The sequence below is a fragment of the Acomys russatus genome, chromosome 24 (assembly GCF_903995435.1).
Source record: "Acomys russatus chromosome 24, mAcoRus1.1, whole genome shotgun sequence".
Taxonomy (NCBI): domain Eukaryota; kingdom Metazoa; phylum Chordata; class Mammalia; order Rodentia; family Muridae; genus Acomys; species Acomys russatus.
The window spans coordinates 54,595,698-54,616,213 of NC_067160.1; the positions used below are offsets into that span (position 1 = coordinate 54,595,698).

Here is a 20,516-nt window from a genome sequence, read left to right on the forward strand (position 1 = left end):
CCTTGGAGTATTGTCTTGGAAGGGCGCCTCTACAGGGCAGAGCGAAGTGGAGCCTCAGGCTTTAGGTTTGAGGAGGCAGTGTCCCCTCATAAACTCTAGACTGCGCCTCAGACTCTGAAGCTTATTAGATTCTCAGCTGCTCTTTCTAGAAGCTGAGAAGTTCTGGAAGGTAAGTCTGCTTTGTGTTTGCTGCTCAATCTAAGTGAACAGTAGGTGAAATGTCCTTAAATGGGACTAAGCTATAAAGAGGTTAGCCTTGGTTCTAGCTGCTCCAGACATGGCAGCTCTGTCCCACCGCCGATTAGGAGCAGGCAAAGTCTGTGGATCTTTCTTCTTCAAGGTCACGTGTATATCTAAGGGACAGACCCTGATGTAGTCAGGGCTCTAGTCAAAGTTCTTAAGAGCGAGATGGTGTGGGGCTGAGGTGCTGCATCCAGTTACACTGTAGGCTCTCAGGCCAAAGTGTGGCCTGGACTGAGCACAGCACATTGCAGTGTTCTCAATCTCCTTTATTTTTAGGATTAAAAGTTGGTTATGTCGAGGCTGAGGGTTTAGCTCGGTGGGTAGAGCACTTGCCTAGCATTCACAAGGTCTCTGAGTTCCATCCTCAGCACTCGGGGGCCAGTGCTACTGTTTACATCACTATCATGAAATTGTGTTGTTTTCATGAAAAAGAAAAGCAAAACTCTAAAATAGATTGGATGAGGCATGGTGGCACACACCTGTGACCTAAGCACTCAGGAGTCTGAGGCAGGAGGATCAAGTTGAAGGTCAGCCTGTCTCAGAAAACCAAAAATGGTCAGATTGGGCAGCATGAGGGGTAGTGGTGTGCTGCAACATTTCAGACCAGTTCTACATTTGGCTGACGTGGTAGGGTGAGTCCTCGTGCTCCCACTGTCTCTCTGTATGGTACTATGTAAAATCAAACACAAGTGTCCCATGAGTTGTGTCTCTTCCAAGGCTTTGTCTGCCATTTGCATTTTGATATGACATGGATGTAGACCTCATGCTTGTTTAAACGGATGTCTGCTGTGCTTAGTGGTTGTGCCCTCTGGTTACCGGACGCCTGTCCTAAAGTCTGTGCTTGGCTTTGAATTGTATGTTTACACCTGACTGCTTTTAAATAAAGAAAAAATTTTACAGTTATACAAAGAGGATTTTTTTTTTAAATTCTTACCATCTAATCAATTTTAATTTTCAAGGTTTCAGCTAAAAACTAAGGGTAATAACAAATGTTGTTTGGAATAACCCAGACAAGCGAGGCACTTGTTCCCCTCAGTGTGTGTACCCAGGACTGTTAGCCTGTCTACCCCTCCAAGGCTGGGACTGTCTCTGTGTGCCACTGGTGAGCTGCTGAGTGGGCCTCCCCTCCTTCACTATCCCTCCCAGTCAGCTCTAGGGAGCCACTAAGACAGGGGAAGGCAGGGTTCTTCCCCACCTCTGAGGTTGATCAGACCAGGACACATCATAGCGCTGTTTAGTGCTCACATCTAAGGTTAAGGCCATCATGCCCAGGAAAGTCTGACACTGGAAAGATAGAAGGAAAAGTGGAAATTCGGGCATGCTCACTGTTGGCTAAGCAGGCTCATGTGGGTGTCCAGTCCTACTGTCAGCCTGACGATCCTAGTGTGTAAGCTGTTGTGTCTGGGATCTGATAATGTGTTATATACAATGGGCAATTTCTATTTCTGATTACTTGTTGCCATTGAATAAATAACAAGGTTAATTCTAAATCATCTGGAAGCAGGTGGATCTCTGTTGAGTTCGAGGCCAGCCTGGTCTACAGAGCTAGTTCCAGGACAGCCAAGGCTACACAGAGAAACCCAGTCTTGAAAGCCTTCCGCCTCCCCCTCACTGCCCCCAAAGGCATGTGCTACCACCAGACTGTTTGTTTTTGATACAAGGTCTTATAGTTCAGACTGGCCTTGAATATGTAATCCTCCAGCCTCAACCTCCCCAGCGCTGGGATTACAGGCATGCGTTACCATGCCCAGTGCCCTGTCATTGTAATGAGGAAACAGCAGCTTTCCTGAAATACCATGTTCTCTGGCTGTGAGCAAAGTCATGATGTCGCTGTTAACTTAGCAACTCAAGCAAATTAAAGATTCCCATGGCCTGAAGGGAAAGGCCCTGAAATTAGATGGCCCAGGGCTGGAGAGATGGCTTAGCACAGCGTGCCCAAGTGTGAAGATCCCCATCACCTGGAAATACCAGAAATGCCAGGCAGTGAGGTCCACCTTGCGATCTCAACAGGGGGAGCAAACTGACAAGCTAGGCTGTGGAAGTCGGTGAGCCCTAGGCTCAGCAGGAGGCTCTGCCTTGCTATGGGAGATGGAGAGCAACTGGAAAACCCCCACCTCTGCTCTGTATGCACAGACACAAGCATGTACATGCACCTCCACAAAAAGTTTTAAAAACAAATGCGTGAAATATGATCCCATCATTGCGTCCATCCATCTATCCATTTACCTCCTCAACTCACCCATCCACCCATCCATCCATCTATCTACGCACCCTCCTCTGTAACTGAAATCCAGGAATTTATCTGTGGTGGCCACAGTGATGACCATTGAAGATTTGGGCATGGGAAGGATGGGCGTTTTTCCTTCCTGTGTGTTCTGTTACAATATTTATACTTTAAAAAAAAATATTTCAATAATAAAAGATACCTATAATTATGTTTTTAAAAATGAAAGTTTATTCAGCTGGGCGTGGTGGCACACACCTTTAATCCCAGCACTCGGAAGGCAGAGGCAAGCAGATCGACGTGAGTTCAAGGCCAGCCTGGTCTACAAAGTGAGTCTAGGACAGCTAAGGCTACACAGAGAAACCCTGTCTCAACAAAAACAAAAAAACAAAAATGAAAGTTTATTCTATGGTCAACTATGTGGCTTTTTTTTTTTAATGGCCCCAAACCTCTTTATGTGCCTTAAAACTCAACATCTAAGCCGCCTTTGCCTTCCATGGGATCTCTGTAAGTGTGCTTGCCTACCATGCACTGGGTTCTATCTCCAAAGCTGAGCAAGCCAGATGTGGTGATGTATGCCAGTAATTCTAGCTTTTGGGAGGGAGATGAGGGAGGATCAGAGGTTCAAAGTCATCCTTGTCTACATAGGGAATTCAAGACCAGTTCTGCACTGAGTTCTTGTCTCCAAACATAGGCCAACGCAAACATGTAAACACTTGATGGAACAGGATGGGCAGGAGCCTCCTTCCCCAAGTCCTCCAAGCAAAGTCCCACTGCTCTGCTGTGCCAGGCAGACCCCAGGCCCTCTCCCTTCTGTGAGGGCAGGACTTAGCAAGGGAAGCCAGCTGCCCCTGCTCTTCACCGGCTCTGAGAAGAGGGAGGAGCCGATTCAACAGGCAGGGCAGGTGTGGGCCTGGTTTCACCGCAGCCACAACCAAGGACCAGCTCTCACGGGAGGAGAAAACCATGCACACACCCCAAAGATACCTCGCATGCCAATATGAGTGTTGTTCATCTCAGGCAAGCCCTGTGGTGTCCCCCTACTGCAGAACTTCAGGGTCTGGATGGCAGTTTCCTCCGGAGAGCACCCCAAGGGTACAGGTGGCGATACAGGAGAATCTCTCAAAGCTGGGGTGCCTGTGCCTCAGCCACCTGGATAGCAATAATAGGAAAGCAGGTAATGCCAATTCCACCATCCCACATAGGTCAGAAGCCATTGCCAGGAGACTTGGTTCCTGGGTGGCTAAGGGCAGGCCACTTAACTTCTCTGCGCCCCAGTGTCCTCATCTAGGGTTGAGACTATTTGGTGCCTTTGTGTGTGTTAACTTCTGCATGCCCTACTGCACAGTCCACACCACAACGACCAGTTTCGCCTGTCGCACTTCAACTGGCTGGTGCCGGGCGCCAACTACCATGTCCTGCGCGCCAGCTGCTTGCCTTCATCTCTTCAAGTACCACTGCTCCAAGGCGCCCCGGCAGGATCACTTCTTCATGGCGCTCAAGGTTATCATCCTGGATGGGCTGACTATACAGAGCCGGTCCACTAATTCTGAGGTGGACCGGTGTTCCAACTTTAATATATGGACTTGGCTCCTGGTTATTTGCCAGTCACACAGACTGTTCATACCAGTTATGGACCAATAACAATCTATTTTCTAAATAAAGAAGATGAAGGTGCCATGTATTCAAAGTGTGCACTGGAAAACACAAATGTCAATTAATTTGTTCTCGTGTGTGTGTGTGTGTGTGTGTGTGTGTGTGTGTGTGTGTGTGTGTGTGTATGCAATATTTATTTTTGATCCTTTAAAATGCTGGCAAACAAAAAAAATCTGCATGGAAACACACCTGTAGGTGTACCTATGAGGGTACGCCCCACCCCCCCATGAATATGAATGACACCACTCCACGGACTTGGAGGTCCTGGACTGAGTAAGAAGTGGGTTGCAGTGTTCATCTCTTGCTTCCAGACTGTGGCTGCAATGTGACCAGCTGCCTCACACTCCTACTCCCAAACTGTGAGGCAAAATAAACCCTGAAGCTGTCCTTGTCAGTTTGTTTAAGTGTGTGTGTGTGTGTGTGTGTGTGTGTGTGTGTGTGCATACATACCCACAGAGACCAGAAGAGGTTATCTGATCCCCCTCAGATCTGAAGTTTCAGGTGGTTACGAGCTGCCATGTGGGTGCTGTAAACTGACCTTGTGTCCTCTAGAAGAGTAGCCAAGAACTCTTAAGCCAGGTGTGGAGGCGCAAGGCTTTAATCCCAGCACTCAGGAGGCAGAGGCAGGCGGATCGCTGTGAGTTCAAGGCCAGCCTGGTTTACAAAGTGAGTTCAGGACAGTCAGGGCTACACAGAGAAACCCTGTCTTGAAAAACCAAAAGAAAAAAATAATAAACTCTTAACAGCCGAGCCATCCCTCCATTCCCCTCTTCTTATCAGGTATTTTTTTATCATGGCAATAAGAAAAGTAATACTTTCCAATGCACTTGTCCAAAGCCACATGTCAGCATGGGAAACCAGGCCACTGGGCTGGGCGAAGCCATGCTCTGGGGAAGGACACCACCTACAGCAGCATGCTGTGTTTAACAACCGTGGCACAAGCAGGAGGGTGGGCAGAGGGAAGGAGGGTTAGGGATGTGAGCAACTGGTCACGCTACCCACGGATGCCAGCTGCCTGCACGGGCCGTGCATGCATCTGCTCACTGTAAGCGTAAGGAGTCCCACAGCGTGGTATGAAATCTTTTCTTGTGCTGGAATGATGCGCACAGGAGGGACCAACAAGCTAAGGGAAATAAACCCCAGCTAGGCTGGTGTGGCCATCTTCCTGTATACCCGCTCATCTGACCAAAGGGCAAGGTGCAAGTGGTGGAGCTGCTTTGCCAATGTGAGAATTTTTTTTCTACCAAAGGTGGCTAGCCTGCCAATGACCAATGTTCCATAAATTTCCCCTACCTTATAAAGCTTTGTTTAAAAAGATTTATTTATTTTATTTATTGCATATGAGTGCTTTATCTACAGAAGAGGGTTCCAGATTACATTATAGATGGTTGTGAGCCACCATGTAGTTGCTGGGAATTGAACTCAGGTCCTCTGGAAGAGCAGGCGGCGCTCTTAACCACTGAGCCATCTCTCCAGCCCCCCTTATAAAGCTTTTATGCAAAGGAATTAAGATCTTAAATCTTTTCGAGACAGAGGGTTTGTGGTGGTTTGAATGAAAATGGCCCCCATAGGCTCATCAGGAGTGGCACTTCAGCGTGTCACTGCGGGTGGGCTATGAGGTCTCAAATGTTCAAGCCAGGCCCAGCATCTCTCTCTCTCTCCCTGCTGCCTGCCAATCCAGATGTAGAACTCTCTGCTACCTCTCCAGCGCCATGTCTGCCTGTGCACACCGTGCTTTCTGCCATGTTGATAGTGGACTAAACCTCCGCGCTGTGAACCGGCCCCAATTAACTGTTTTCCTTTCTAAGAGTTGCTGTGGTCAAGGTGTTTCTTCACAGCATCAGTTACGAAGACAGTCGTACTATGAAGCTTTGGCTGGTCTGGAGTTCACTATGTAAACAAAATACCCATACCACACAAACAAACAAACAAACAAACAAAAAGACAGGCTGTTTTGGTGTGTTGGTCAAGCACAGACGTTTTGCAGGGAAAAAGTGCCCAGCCAGGTTACTTTTGCTTTATTAATGCGTTTCTTTGTATGACACTGAAAATATTATTTTCCAACACCCTGCAGGGAGCTCTGGCAAGGCAGACGTGCTGAAATGGGTGTGCATTGTCAAATAAGTTTCCAGATGGGCAGTGCAGGGGACCTTGGTGGGGAGGCCCTGGTGATTTGGGAGGTGGTACTCAGGGTCCAACAGCCAAGGGAAATGGGAGCTGAGGCACTCAGCAGAAAGAAGGACCCGCAAGATATACCTCCCTGGCCTGTGAGACCTAGCCTAGCAGGGGCAAGCTCTGCTAATGGACTGTGAGCTGTCCTAAGCTAGGCCTTGGGCACCCGGCCCAAGGTCTCTGTGTGCTAGAATCTGAGATCAGCCTGATCCCAAGAGTCCTGGCTTTAGGGTCAGCCTTGGAGACAGGTGACCTTAGGCAAGGGAGTTATCTTCTTGCATCTGCATGTGGTGGCCTGACTGGGGACCATCCTGAAGCTGGAGACAATGGAAGGAGGCATGAAGGAGCACCGGTCAAACCATCAAAGCCAGGTCTCCATGTTCCGGCTCCCGGGGGAGGCCTTGTTACTCTACAGCCCTGCAATGCCACCCCCACCACTGCCAACACACACACACACACACACACACACACACACACACACACACCACTGCCACCACACACACACACACACACACACACACACACACCACTGCCAACACACACACACACATACGCAGAAACACACACATACACACAAATACAAACACACAGAGAGACCCATATATAGGCAGAAACACACACAGAGACCCATACACACATATATACACACATACACCACACAGACACACACAAAAATACAGACACACAGAGACACATACACACCCATATACACACAGACACACACACCACACACAGAGACATACACACAAATACAGACACATACACATGCACACCTACAGACACACAAACACATACAGACACATATATAGACACACAAACAGACATACACACAAAGACACAGGCACACATATACACAGAGATACACACACAGACACATAGACACAGACACACATACAGACACACACAGACCTGCAGATATACAATACACACACACACACACCTCACAGGGCAGCTGCCAGCTCTGAGAGGCTGTTTAAATTCAAATGTGTATGCATGAAATAAAATTTAAAACACTTCTTCAGTGGCACAACCATATTGCAGGTGCCTCAGGAGCCTCATGTGGTCAGAGGCTGCCAACACCGACAGTGCAGACAGAAGCAATGTCCCTCATTCCAGATAGTTCTACTGGGTTCCATGTTTCTCTTTTTCTTTTTGAGACGTGGGTCTTCCACAATATGGAATGACCTTGAACCCTTATATAACTGGAGGCTGGCCTTGAACTCCCAATGCTCCTCACTCCATCTCCCAAGTGCTGGGATTACAGGTAGGAGCCATTGCACATGGCTCCGTGCTGTAGTATGTGTCTGCACTGGGCTGAGGGCTCTGCCTATCACTCCACTGGATGCTGTGGGTTACTGTGAGGCAGCTGCAGTTATCACCCCACATCTGATAGTTATGGGCAGATAGGTTCTGAGGGGGTGAAGTCAACTTGGTGGTGGTTAAACCTGGTTGTCAACTTTTTTTTTTTCTGATTGTCAACTTGACTGGACCTGGGAACAACTAAGAAGCACTGTCTCTCGAAAAGAGTATTTCCCAGGAAGATCAGCCCTGCCCCAGAGTGGGAAGCCCCTTTTATGTGGGAGAAAACCACGCCTACTTTGCCTGCCCGCCTTCATTTCTTGCTTACGGGTGCATCTACCCTGCTGCTGCCACTCCCACCATCCTCTACTGACATCAGAACCTAATTTTTTCAATCTTCCTGTGTGGACTGAAGACCAGTGGCTCTCCAGGAATCCTCTGTGCCTCCAGCACCAGATTGAGACATCTAGAGTATCTAGCCCTGTGGAGTAAGCAGCTATGAGATGCTCAGACTCTCCAGCGTGCAGCCAGCCACTGTTAGCCTACCTGACAGCATGTAAGCCGATCCCTCAGTGTCCTTGCTAATATATAACCACACTATTGGTTCCATTCCTCTACAGAACATGACCAGTGCACCTTGGGGGTTTGATTAGGTATGGACCCCATAGACTCATGTGTTTGAGTGCTTGGCCCATGGGGGAGTGGCGCTATAGGGGGTGTGGCCTTATTGGAGGAAGTGTGTCACTGTGGAGTGGGGCTTCAAGGTTCTCTATGCTCAAGTTATACCCACTGTAACACAGTCTCTCCCTTGCTGCCTGCGGATCAAGACATAGAATTCTCGGCTCCTCCTCCATCACCGTGTCTGCTTGCACGCTGCCATACTTCCCGCCATGATGATGATGGCCTAAGCCTCTGACACTGTAAACCAGCGCCAATGAAATGTTTTTCTTTATAAGAGTTGCTGTGGTCACGGTGTCTCTTCCCAGCAATGGAGACCCTAAGATAGCACCCACTCAGTTGCCCACAGTGGGACAGTGCTACTGCTTGAGATGGGCTCTGAATCTAGAGGGAGGCCCAGCCTCCAGGACTCCACTGGACTCCTCCGTGGGCCTCCTCTGACCTGTGTTCTCAGACCCCATAAGAAGGCTACCTATTGGTTGTGTCTAGACTCTTTATTGGCTGGGTGGGGTCTGCGGAAAGCTGTGGGTGGGGGCAGGGATTTGGGTGTCTTCAGCGCTTGCCCCTGGCTCTGCACACATCAGGTCACTTTCTTGGGCAGAGGATTAATGATCCCACTCTCTATATACTCAAAGACCGTGTATGGGTCCTGGTCCCCGTTGATGGTGATGGCCCAATCGTAGTACTGCTCCAGGTCCCCAGAGTTCCTGTAGAACAGGTCGGTTTGGAGCCTGATGTGCTCTTCTGAGTCCTTGGGGTTCTGCAGGAGACGGGCCTGGACCTCTATGGTGGGAGGCGGCTTGTACATGAGATGGAATCTACGAGGGAGACAGATGACAAGGGGCCCCTCAGTCCCTCTGTTGACCACGCTAGAGTGTACTTGCCCTGTCACCATTACTACCAGGCACAATTGCCAGCTATGCGCCAGCTGAGGAAACACCCAGGCTTCTGGGACCTGAAGCTGTGGTCCCAGCTCAGGGAAACACGGCAGAGGTCAGGGAAGGGGGGCAGAGGGTAAAGACACAGTAAGAGCCCCTATAGATGAACCACAGAAGAGACAGTTTGGGTTTTGGAACAAGTCTCTACCATTGTCTACAGACAACTATTCCCTTTAAGAGATAGTTCTTGGGGGGCAAAAAAATGTAAAAGCCAGGCAGTGGGGCTGGAGAGATGGCTCAGTAGTTAAGAGCGCCGCCTGCTCCTCCAGAGGTCCTGAGTTCAATTCCCAGCAACCACATGGTGGCTTACAACCATCTATAATGTAATCTGGTACCCTCTTCTGTAGATAAAGCACTCATATGCAATAAATAAATAAATCTTAAAAAAAAAAAAAAAAAGCCGGGCAGTGGTGGCACACGCCCTTAATCCCAGCACTTGGGAGGCAGAGGCAGGCGGATTGCTGTGAGTTCGAGGCCAGCCTGGTCTACAAAGGGAGTCCAGGATAGTCAAGGCTACACAGAGAAACCCTGTCTCGAAAAAACAAAAATAAAAAAAGAAAGAGAGAGAAAGACAGCGTTTGGCCTGCTGTTGGGCGTTAGTGAAGACATTTGACCATGGGCCACCAAATCTGACCCACCAAGTCATAAAGTGGGATGTGCACAGCAACAACCCATTACCAAACGGAAGTGGTACAAACACCAGCAGGCCCACGCGAGGCCGGAGGGGCACAAGCAAGTTAGGTGAAGAAATTGTCCAAATGCCTACGGTTTCTCCTCCCATGCGGTCTGCTGCTGAGCCTGCACATACAGCCTCCAGGGGTGAGGAAGAGAGGACTGGAGCCTGGTTTACTGATGGTTCTGCATGTGACGCAGGCACCTCCCAGAAGGGGACAGCTGCAGCATTACAACCCCTTTCTGGGACAACTCGGAAAGACACTGGTGAAGGGTAATCCTCACAGTGGGCAGCACTTCGGGCAGTGCGCATGAGCATACATTTTGTCTGGAAGGAGAAGTGGCCAGATGTGCAGCTGCTCGCTGATTCATGAGCTGTAGACAATGGACTGACTGGGAGAGCGTGGATGAGAGACTGGTGAGAGAGGCCTCGGGGAGGAAGTGTGTGGGCACACCTCTCCAAGTGGGTAAAGGACGTGAAGATACTTGTGAGTCGTCCCCAAGGCTGACCTGGCTACAAGCTGCTGCTGAGTGCCAGACCTGCCAACAGCAGAGGACAGCACTAAGCAGATCTCTGTGAGTTCAAGCCCAGCCTGGTCTACAAATTAAGTTCCAGGACAGCCAGGGCTGTTATACAGAGAAATCCTGTCTGGGGGCGGGGAGCATCACAGCTGTACCCACCTACTTGGGTTTTATTTAATTCCAGAAGTAAACAGGTTGAGAAACAAAATAGCCATCACACAGGATTTCTTCTATGTCCTGGCTGTCTTGGAACTCCGTATGTAGACCAGCTAACCTCAAAAGAGATCCACCTGCTTCTGCCTCCTAAGTGCTGAAATTAAAGGCATATACCACCACAAAGGGCATGTGTGTGCGCGCATGTGTTTGTGCAGTGCGTGTGTGTGTGTGTGTGTGTGTGTGTGTGTGTGTGTGCAGTACATGTGTGTGTGTGTGTGTGTGTATGTGTGTGTGCGTGTGTTCTAGTGACTGAACTCAGTTCCTCATGCCTGTGAGGCAAGCCCTTCCCCATCTGAGCACCTCCCTAGCTTCATCTGTTCTTTTTTCCATCCTTCCAAATGCCATCTGTTACGTGCTACTAGCCTGCCCAGCTGGTGCAGACATTTCTGAAGCAGGAGTCCAGCTGGGGACCAGGAAGCCAGTGGCCAGATTCCTCACCAGGATGTTACTGCAGGACCTGGTACCACGCTACCCTCATCACTCTTGCAGACAGAGGAAGCCAACAGACATGCCCAGAAGGCGGCACTGAACAAGCCTGTTTCTAGCCTCCATCTGTAGCAGCCAGCACGACTGTGAAAGCAGGTCCACAATAGCACTGAGCACCTAGACCAAGAGGCAGCTCGGCAGGGAACCTGGCCATCAGCAGCCCCCCGCCCCCCATGACCAGCCACCAGTGAGCCCTGACCAACCTTTCTCCTGTGACAGGGTCAGTCCTTCTCAGTGTGAGCCGCTCCAGAATGGAGTCCAATGGCACGTTCAGGAAGAACACCCTGGAGAGAGACCACAGTAGCCATGTTTGTTACTATCTGGCCCAGGCAAAGCTTTGACAGCCTGGGCCTGCTAATCCTGGGGAGACTCCTCCTGCCCTTCCCCAGGCAGACACTGGTGATACCAAATGCTAGCCTGTCAACATGCCTTTCAGGTACACAGCAAACCCACCTAGAGCTCAGAGCCCCATCCGCCTTCTCCATCAAACCCAGTCTCCAGGCCACTAACATCCAGCGCCCGAACTGAGGTGACTAAAGACTGCCTGGCAGCCCAGAGCCTTCCAGAATCACCCACTGGCCACTCTGGAGCCTACACTGCCTTGCACCTTCCTCCCCCCCACATAACCACAATCAAGTCCCAAGGCCACCCTGCCCCCTGCCCCCTTGCCTCCTACCCTTGGTGTCACCCCCTTGTGGCCCTGGAGGACATTGACCTCTCTCTCCATAAACCTTCATAAACTAACCCTTGCTACAAGTCAAGAGAAGAAAAGTCCCCGTGGGCACCAGAGGAAACCCAGGCCAGACAGACTTTTGTTACCCTAGGGCCAAGTGTACATGTGTGTGTTTGAGGGAAAGTCTGCCCCAGCTCCCTGAGGCAGCCAAGTGTGGTTGTCCCTGCCTGGACTATCTGTGCCTGGGAGATACCTTTTCCCTCTGGCCCTCTGGGGTCTGCAGCTGGCCTGTGACCAAGGCCTGTGAGGAGGCTGGGCTGAGCTCGGGCTCCCCACGGCTGCAGGGGCTACAGAGCCAAGCCAAACCAGGCAGGTGCAAGCAGCTACAGGAGCTTCATCTGCTGGCTGCTGCGCAGTGGGAGGAATGGAAGCCAATACTTCCCTAGAGGGCTTTCCAGAGAAGTCAGCTTACCCTGAGTCAAATCAGGGAGGTGGCCAGAGACACTAGGACCAAGCTGACGCAAACGTGTAAATGTCTTTCACTTAGGCTGCCTTTCTCTGGGTTTCCTTCTAATGCCCAGTTATTTTTTGTTGTTAATTCTTAAAACTTTTTTTTTTTTTTTTTTTTTGGTCTTTCGAGACAGGGTTTCTCTGCAGCCTTGGCTGTCCTGGACTCACTTTGTAAACCAGGCTGGCCTCAAACTCATAGAGATCTGCCTGCCTCTGCCTCCTGAGTATTGGGATTAAAGGCGTGCGCCACCACACCCTGCTAAATCTTTAATTTATTCATTTTTGGGGAGGTAGTGAGGGGCATGTACCATAATGTATTTAGAGGTCAGAGAACAACTGTAGGGGTCCCTGCAAGCTCTAGTGGAGAGTCAAGAATGACACCCAGGGGGCTGGAGAGATGGCTCAGAGGTTAAGAGCAATGACTGCTCTTCCAGAGGTTCTGAGTTTCAATTTCCAGCAACCACATGGTGGCTCACAACCATCTATAAGGAGATCTGATGCCTTCTTCAGGCCTGCAAGCATACATGCAGGCAGAACATTGTATATGTAATAAATAAATAGATCTTTAGAAAAGAAAAGAGAGAATGACACTCAGTTCAGTTTGCCTTATCTGTCGCTGGTTCAAACTTCTGGAGTCTGACACCAGATGGGTTCTTTTGTTGTTGTTTCTTTTTTTTTTTTCTTTTTTTTCTTCCAATGCAGGGTCTCTCTCTGTAGCCTTGGCTGTCCTAGACTCACTTTGTAGACCAGGCTGGCCTCAAACTCACAGCGATCCGCCTGCCTCTGCCTCCCTAGCCTGGCGTTTTTGTTTTTTGGGTTTTTTTTTGTTGTTGTTGTTGTTGTTTTTTGAGACAGGGTTTCTCTGTGTAGCCTCAGCTGTCCTGGACTCACTCAGATGGTTTTTTTTCAAAGCCATGTTTAAGCATAGTACAAATTAGGGGGGAAAGTTTCCTAGTGGCAATTAACTCAGCCCTCTGTACAACAAAGCTTAAGACATGTTCACATTGAAACTCTACAAAGGGTCGGGTGTGGTGGCGCACACCTTTAATCCCAGCACTCAGGAGGCAGAGGCAGGTGGATCGCTGTGAGTTCGAAGCCAGCCTGGTCTACAAAGCAAGTCCATGATGGCCAAGATAATATAGAGAAACCCTGTCTTGAAAAACCAGAAAAAAAAGAAACTCTACAAAGTACATATAGATTTTCCCATAAAGACACTCAAGGTAGGGGCCTAGGAGGAATGACAGAGGTAAGCATAAAGCCTGTAGGAGTCACGGTTAGCCTGGCCCGAAGATAACACACAAGTTACTTAGGTTATTGTAAAATAAGTGGAACGTTGCTAACAAGGGTGGTTTTTATGAACCAAGAAGTTGGGGATTAAACAAACATCAGAGTCTGGGGGATCGGGGTGAAGCCTGGCCCTACACAGAGCAAAAGGTCACCGGGTCACCAGACACATCCATTCCTGGCATTTCCGGACGGAACACAGGTAAACACCTCCTTCCTTTGAAGACACGAGCCTTTGAGTTTAACTTTCGTGGCCTCCTTAGCGTTTATCTGTGAGTGAGTGCAAGGACCTTGTACCCTCGGCAGACAACTTGCAGGGTTGGTTTTCTCTTTCCACCTTGTGGGTCCAACGGATTGAACTCAGGTCATCAAGCTCGCGAGAGCCCTTACTCACTGAGGCTGGGACATACACAAGAAGCTCCCGGAGTAACGATTCATCAGACTCAAAATATATCTTACAAATACATCAGCCATATAGCCAGGCTCTTCTCTTATTAGCTATATCTTAAAAATAACCTGTTTTACTAATCTACCTTTTGCCTTGTGGCTGATTACTGTGCCCAAGTACCATGCGTCCGTCCTCTCCACATCTTGCTGACGACTCGCCTGCGCCGGTCTCTATCCCAGAATCCTCTCTGTCTGCCAGATGTCCCACCTCCTACTTCCTGCCTCAGCTATAGACCATTAGCTTTTTATTGATAGGTGAGGCTTCCATACAGAGGCAAGAGATTCCTTCTACGTTTATTCTGACACACAGTTAAGGACACAGGCGGCATGATGGGGAAGGCTTGGCAGCAGGAGAATGAGGCAACTGCTCACAACAGTTCTGCTGTCAGGAAGCCGAGAGCAAAACAGGAAGCTGGGTGGGTCATTAAAACCTCAAGGCCTAGGCAGATGTGGTGGCGCATGCCCTTAACCCCAGCACTTGGGAGGCAGAGGCAGGCGGATCGCTGTGAGTTCGAGGCCAGCCTGGTCTACAAAGCAAGTCCAGGACAGCCAAGGCTACATGGAGAAAACCCTGTCTTGGGGGAAAAAAAAAAAAAGCCTCACGGCCTGCCTCTGCTGACCCAGTATCACCTCCTAAAGGTTCCAGAACCTTCCCAAAGGGCACCAAGTGTTCACAAACATGAGCTGATTATGAGGACCCATCACATGGACACCTTGCACACCTGGTATCACATACTATAACATGCCTGAACTCAAGGGGGTAAAAACCAGCTAGGTAACAAACAGGGAAGCAGAGCCGAAGGTTCTTTCTTAGGACAGACACTCCCAAGGCTAGTCTCCTCTCCCTCTGCCCAGCTTCCCCTCCCTGAAGGCCACCTCGGCCCAGTCTCCAGAAAACCCTGCTGGTGGCATGGGTGGCGGGTGTTGCTGCAGCTGCCCCAGGAAACAGGCATCGCTGGTTCCCAGCAGCCTGGCAGGCGGGGGGCATGACAAGCCTTTCCTCGGTGCAATGCTGTCCAGCAGGCGCATTCAACCTTTTGACACTGAGATATGATGTTGTTATCTACAAAGTTCACACTCAAGAACCAAATCAAGAAGCCGGGCGTGGTGGTGCACGCCTTTAATCCCAGCACTCGGGAGGCAGAGGCAGGCGGATTGCTGTGAGTTCGAGCCCAGCCTGGTCTACAAAGCGAGTCCAGGATGGCCAAGGCTACATAGAGAAACCCTGTCTCGAAAAACCAAAAAAAAAAAAAAAAAAAAAAAAAAAAAGAACCAAATCAAGGCCAGGCGTGGTGGTGCACACCTTTAATCCCAGCACTTGGGGAGGGAGATGGAAGGATCGCTGTGAGTTCGAGGCCAGCCTAGTCTACAAAAGTGAGTCCAGTACAGCCAAGGCTACACAGAGAAACCCTGTCTCGAAAAACAAACAAAAAGAACCAAATCAAGTTAAAAAACATGCATGTATACCACCCTTACACACTCACACATGCACACATATACACTCCTACACATACTTACACACTCACACACACTCACACATGCACACACATACTCCTACACCTGCTCACACGCTCACACCCAGGTATTACTAACTCAGGGTGTGAGTGGCCTACGGGCTTGAGGTGGACATACCTACTTCCTAATGACTCCAGTTCATAGAGTGGCACAGACCAGCACTAACACAATACAGTGTGCCCAGCGCCAGGTAAGTTAGTGAACTCAGTCCAACAGTACATTAAAGGAATGATTCATAATGACAACTAAGTGGCCTTTAACCTGGGAATGGAAGCCTAATATTTTAATCAACTTTACATGTAAAGTGAAGTTTATCATATTTTTAGGGTATCACTGTGTGGCCTAGCTGGCCTTCAACTGCCATGCAGCCCAGACTGGCCTAGGAGTCTCAATCCTCCTGCCTCTGGCTCCCGAGTGGTTCCATTGCGGGTGCCTGTCGCCATGCATGAGGAGAGAGGACAGTACAGGTCAGCTTGCCAAGATGACAACAGAACAGCTAACACTATGCAAAAGGTGAAAGACTGACTGTGCGCCCCTAAATAGGTTACAGAGCAAGGATCTGTGCTCACACTGCCCCAGCTCAACTGATTCCCGCAACTAGTCCTCTGACCACCACAGGTACACATGTGCACAGGCACACGTGCTCGAGCAAGCACACACATGTGCACACACACACACACATATGTAGATACAGGCACACACAGGCATGCACGCTTGAGCAAGCACATGCACATGTGCTCACGCACACTCTAGCAAGCACACGGGCACACACACACACACACATGCACACAGGCACACAGGCACACACGTTCGAGTAAGCACACACATGCAAATACACACTCACACACACACACACACCAAATGTAAAGTGTATATCAAAATACATTTTTTTAAAAAGGCAGAATGGTAAAATAACAAAAAATTGACAAAACTCATATCTGAGCAAGCACTTGCAGCCGAACTTCAGAAAGTGTGAACTACATGTGTCATTGGCCACATACATCTCCAGAACTGATATCCAAATTGGAAAGTGGGGCATCTGAAGACAGTTTCTTGAAAAAGGCTCAGATGACCTCCTCCTTCCAACAAAGACCTGCCCTCTGTCCTGGGGAGCCCTCCTTTCAGGCTGACAGGCACCGGGGCTCTGTGTGTCCAGGCCATCTGTGACTGGCCCTGGCCCTGACATAGCTCATGTTTCCTCTCAGGAAGACCTCGCAGTGACCACCATTGGAGGACCACCAGGAAAGAGGAGAGATGCCAGTGAACGTGCAAATGGCACTGCAGACTGAAACTGAGAATGGTCCATTAGTGATGGGCAGAGCACCTAGCTGGCCGGAAGCATCATCTGGGACATGATGCTGAGGTGGTCTTCCTTCAAGGGCAACCTCAGGGCGTTCCCAGAGCACAAAGCAGAAGTAGCGAGTTCTTTTTTTCTTTTTAGATTTAATTATTTTTATTTTATGTGTATGAGTGATTTGCCTATATGTATGTCTGTGCATCACATTCATACTTGGTGCCCACAGAAGTCATAAGAGAACATTGGGTCCCCTGGAACTGGATTATGGTTGGTTGTGAGTCACCATGTGGGTGCTGAGAATCGAACCCAGATCCTCTGCAAACGCAACAGGTGCTCTTAGCTGGTAAGCATGCACATGTGGAAGCCATAAAACACCCTCAGGGGTCGTCTACCTCCTTTGAGACAAGATCTCTCATTTTCCTTGAGCTCCTCCATTCAGCTAGGCTGACTAGCTGGGCTAGTTCCTCTTTCTGCCTTTCTACTGTAGGGTTTTAACGGTGTACCAGCATGACCCCCATTTTTCTGCGAGTTCTGGTGATGGGGTCCAGGAACCGCTTGACTGACGGAGCCATCTGCCCTGCCTCGCTCGCAACCTCCCCTACACATCAGCAGCACTCTTCTGGCAGATTTTCAGCCCAGATTCAGACTTCAGCAGGTCCGTCCTGCAAGCACGTTACCGCTCAGGACAGGGGCTATGGCTGCCTTTTTGGTGCTGTGTCCTTCCTACCCTGCAAATGCCAATGGTCAAAACAGACGCTGAAGGTGGACAGGGGCCTGTCAGCACCCAAATTGTCCTGACCCGTCTCATAGCAAAGCACAGCTTCAATGTTGCTAGCTTCCTGGCCCTCGTGGCAGGAGTCTGGGTCACAGGCACAGCCTGCAAGGGTTCCTGGAATTAAGAGTTGAAAGAAGCTGCGGCTGGGCTGGAGAGATGGCTCAGTGGTTAGAGCACCGCCTGCTCTTCCAGAGATCCTGAGTTCAATTCCCAGCAACCACATGATGCCTCACAACCATCTATAATATGATATGAGTCTTCTGCAGATAAAGCAGACAATAAAGAAAATAAATCTTCAAGAAGAAGAAGGAGAAGAAGAAGAAGAAGAAGAAGAAGAAGAAGAAGAAGAAGAAGAAGAAGAAGAAGAAGAAGAAGAAGAAGGAAGCTGAGTCCAAAACAAGCCTTGCAGAGGAGAGTTTGGACACAAGGCCTCCCTGGCCAGGATTTTAAGGCACTTGCTATGCAGATGTTTCACTCTGAGAAGCATACCTGAAAACAAAACAAAACAAAACAAAACAAAAAACAAAGGCCAAACATCTCCACTTGATCCTACCGCCCTGGGCATCCTGTGTCTGGCCTTGGGTATCAATGACAGGTCCTTTCATTTCCAGCTCTGACTCCTTCAAGACAAGGGCTCCCACTGGCCATTTCTTGTTGAAAACGACGCACAAGTGACAGTGCTAACCTACCCTGGCAGTTTCTGCCATCTCTCCAGGGGCAAGCAACAAACTCACTCTCCCGGCTGTAGCCAGTAAATTAGTGCTCACTCCTGGCAGTTTCCCAAGTGCATTTCTAAACACAGCAGTCCGGTTGAAGGACAATGACCCAGGACATGCCTGCATAATCTAGCTGTCTTTAAAGGCCCTCTGAAAATGTCTACCTCCTTCAACACCGAGAAGAAAGGCGGGGAGGGGGGGGTGGTAGGAAGGGGGTGGGATCTTTTCCTGTGCACACTGCCACCCAGGAGCTCCCTAGACAATAAGGAAAAGCCAGTTGTCGGAGCCAGGTAGTTCTGCAAGCTTTTCCCACAGAGAAAAGCAAATGAGCTTAAGGCAAAAAATAACAGGAGAAAAGCTGGCCACCACCCGTAAAGCAGAATTCCCAGGGACCCAGAGACAGCGCAGGCCATCCATGGGGCTTGGTAGGGACCGGAGGAGGGAGGAGGGACAGAAGTGTGCAGCTACTGGAGCCTTCTGGGTAGGGGTTCATCCAGTGAGGTCACTGGCTGAGGTGCACACTCTCCTACAGGTGTTCATCCGAAGCGTAGTAAATGACTGAGACCCACATTCCTGAGACAGGAAGGCCAAGCCAACAAGACTCAAGACCTTGTCCAAGCCCTCAAGGCTCTTGTGAGCTTGAAACATCCTAACACGAGCAGTTTTGATGTGCTCAAATCCGAGTTCAGGCTCCAACATCATTCTGTTGTTTTAAAAACTAAGTTCTGGAGCTGGAGAGATGGCTCAGTGGTTAAGAGCACTGACTGTTCTTCTAGAGGACCAGGGTTCAATTCCCAGCACCCACATGGCAGCTCACACTGGTCTGTAACTCCAGTCCCAGGGGCTCCAAAGACACACATGCATGCAGGACACCAATGCACATAAAATAAAAATGGTTCATAAAAAAGAAAAAAAAAAAAACTATGTTCTGGGGCTCCGGAGAGAGCTCAAGAGGTGAAGAATTTGCCTTGCAAGAGCAAAGGCCTGAGCTCACCCTGCAAAGCTCATCTAAAAACAAACAAATAAGCAAATAAAGGCCTGGGGGTATGTGCTGGCAACCCCGGTGCTGGGAAGGCAGAGGCAGCAGATTCTCTAGAGTGCATGACCAGCCAGGCTAGCCTTCTTGGCAAGTTCAAGTCCAGTAAGAGACTCTCTCTTAAAAGGAGGGCGCAGCACCTGAAGGAGTGACAGCCACGTTGACCTCTTTTCACTTGTACAATTAGGTCATAGGTCCATGTGTCTTTTACAGCTAGACCAACATCGAACCTTGACAAGAGAGTGCAAATACTTTTTTTTTAAAAGAAAGAAGATATAGAGCTGGAGATATGGCTCAGTGGTTAAGGGAACGGGCTGCTCTTCCAGAGGTCCTGAGTTCAATTCCCAGCAACCACATGGTGGTTCCCAACCATCTATAATGCTATCTGATGCCCTCTTCTGCAGATAAAAACACTCATATACAATAAATAAATTTTAAAAAAAAAAGGAAAGAAGATTTATTTATTCTATATGTATATGTGAGTCCCTGCATGTATACATGCTCACCATGTACCTGCCTGGTTCCCACAGAGGGCAGAAGAGGGCATCAGATCCCATGAGACTACAGGTATAGGCAGTTATGGACTACCACGTTGATGCTGGGAATTGAACTCGGGACCTCTGGAAACAAAGCCACTGAACCACTGAACCATCTCTCCAGCCTTAGAGAATGCAAATGCTTTTGTTCTGCCCACTATGCTGTTAACCCAACCACATGGCCCAGGCGGTATGGGAAGATGCTCTAGTTTCACATCGGTGGCTGTGATAAAATACCCTGACCAAAACAACTAGGGAAGAGAAGGGCTTGCGGCAGCTTACAGTTCCGGTTACAGTCTGTCATAAGAGGGATGCCCCAGCAGCAGGGACTTGCTTGTTTGCTTGCTTGCAGCTTGGTTCCTCCTCTCACACACTATTCGGCAATCTCTGCCTAGGGAATGGTACCCACACGGGCAGGGTCCTCCGATATCAACTAACAGTCATAACTACCACCCCAACTCCAGACATGCCTGATCTAGAAAATTCCTTATTAAGACTCTCAGGTGATAATACGTGGATTCAAGTTGAAAGGGCTGAGAACAACTCCCTGTGGGATCCTCTTGTTTGATACGAACCAGGATTTCCAAAAGATGAGGCACGGAAGCTATGGGCTTGTGAGCT

General features: G+C 49.3%; 1 protein-coding gene across 2 annotated transcripts in view; it reads right to left on the bottom strand.

Moving 5' to 3' along the window:
- Positions 1-8,488: 8,488 nt before the first annotated feature.
- Ak8 (adenylate kinase 8) overlaps positions 8,489-20,516 on the bottom strand; it is a 115,337-nt gene continuing 103,309 nt past the window's right edge. For both annotated transcript variants that reach the window (XM_051166763.1, XM_051166762.1), the window contains 2 exons: positions 11,310-11,390; positions 8,489-9,090 (listed from right to left, as the gene is read on the bottom strand). In XM_051166763.1, coding sequence (XP_051022720.1) covers positions 8,853-9,090; positions 11,310-11,390 — 319 coding nt within the window. In that variant the 3' untranslated portion in view covers positions 8,489-8,852. The remainder of the gene's footprint in view (positions 9,091-11,309; positions 11,391-20,516) is intronic.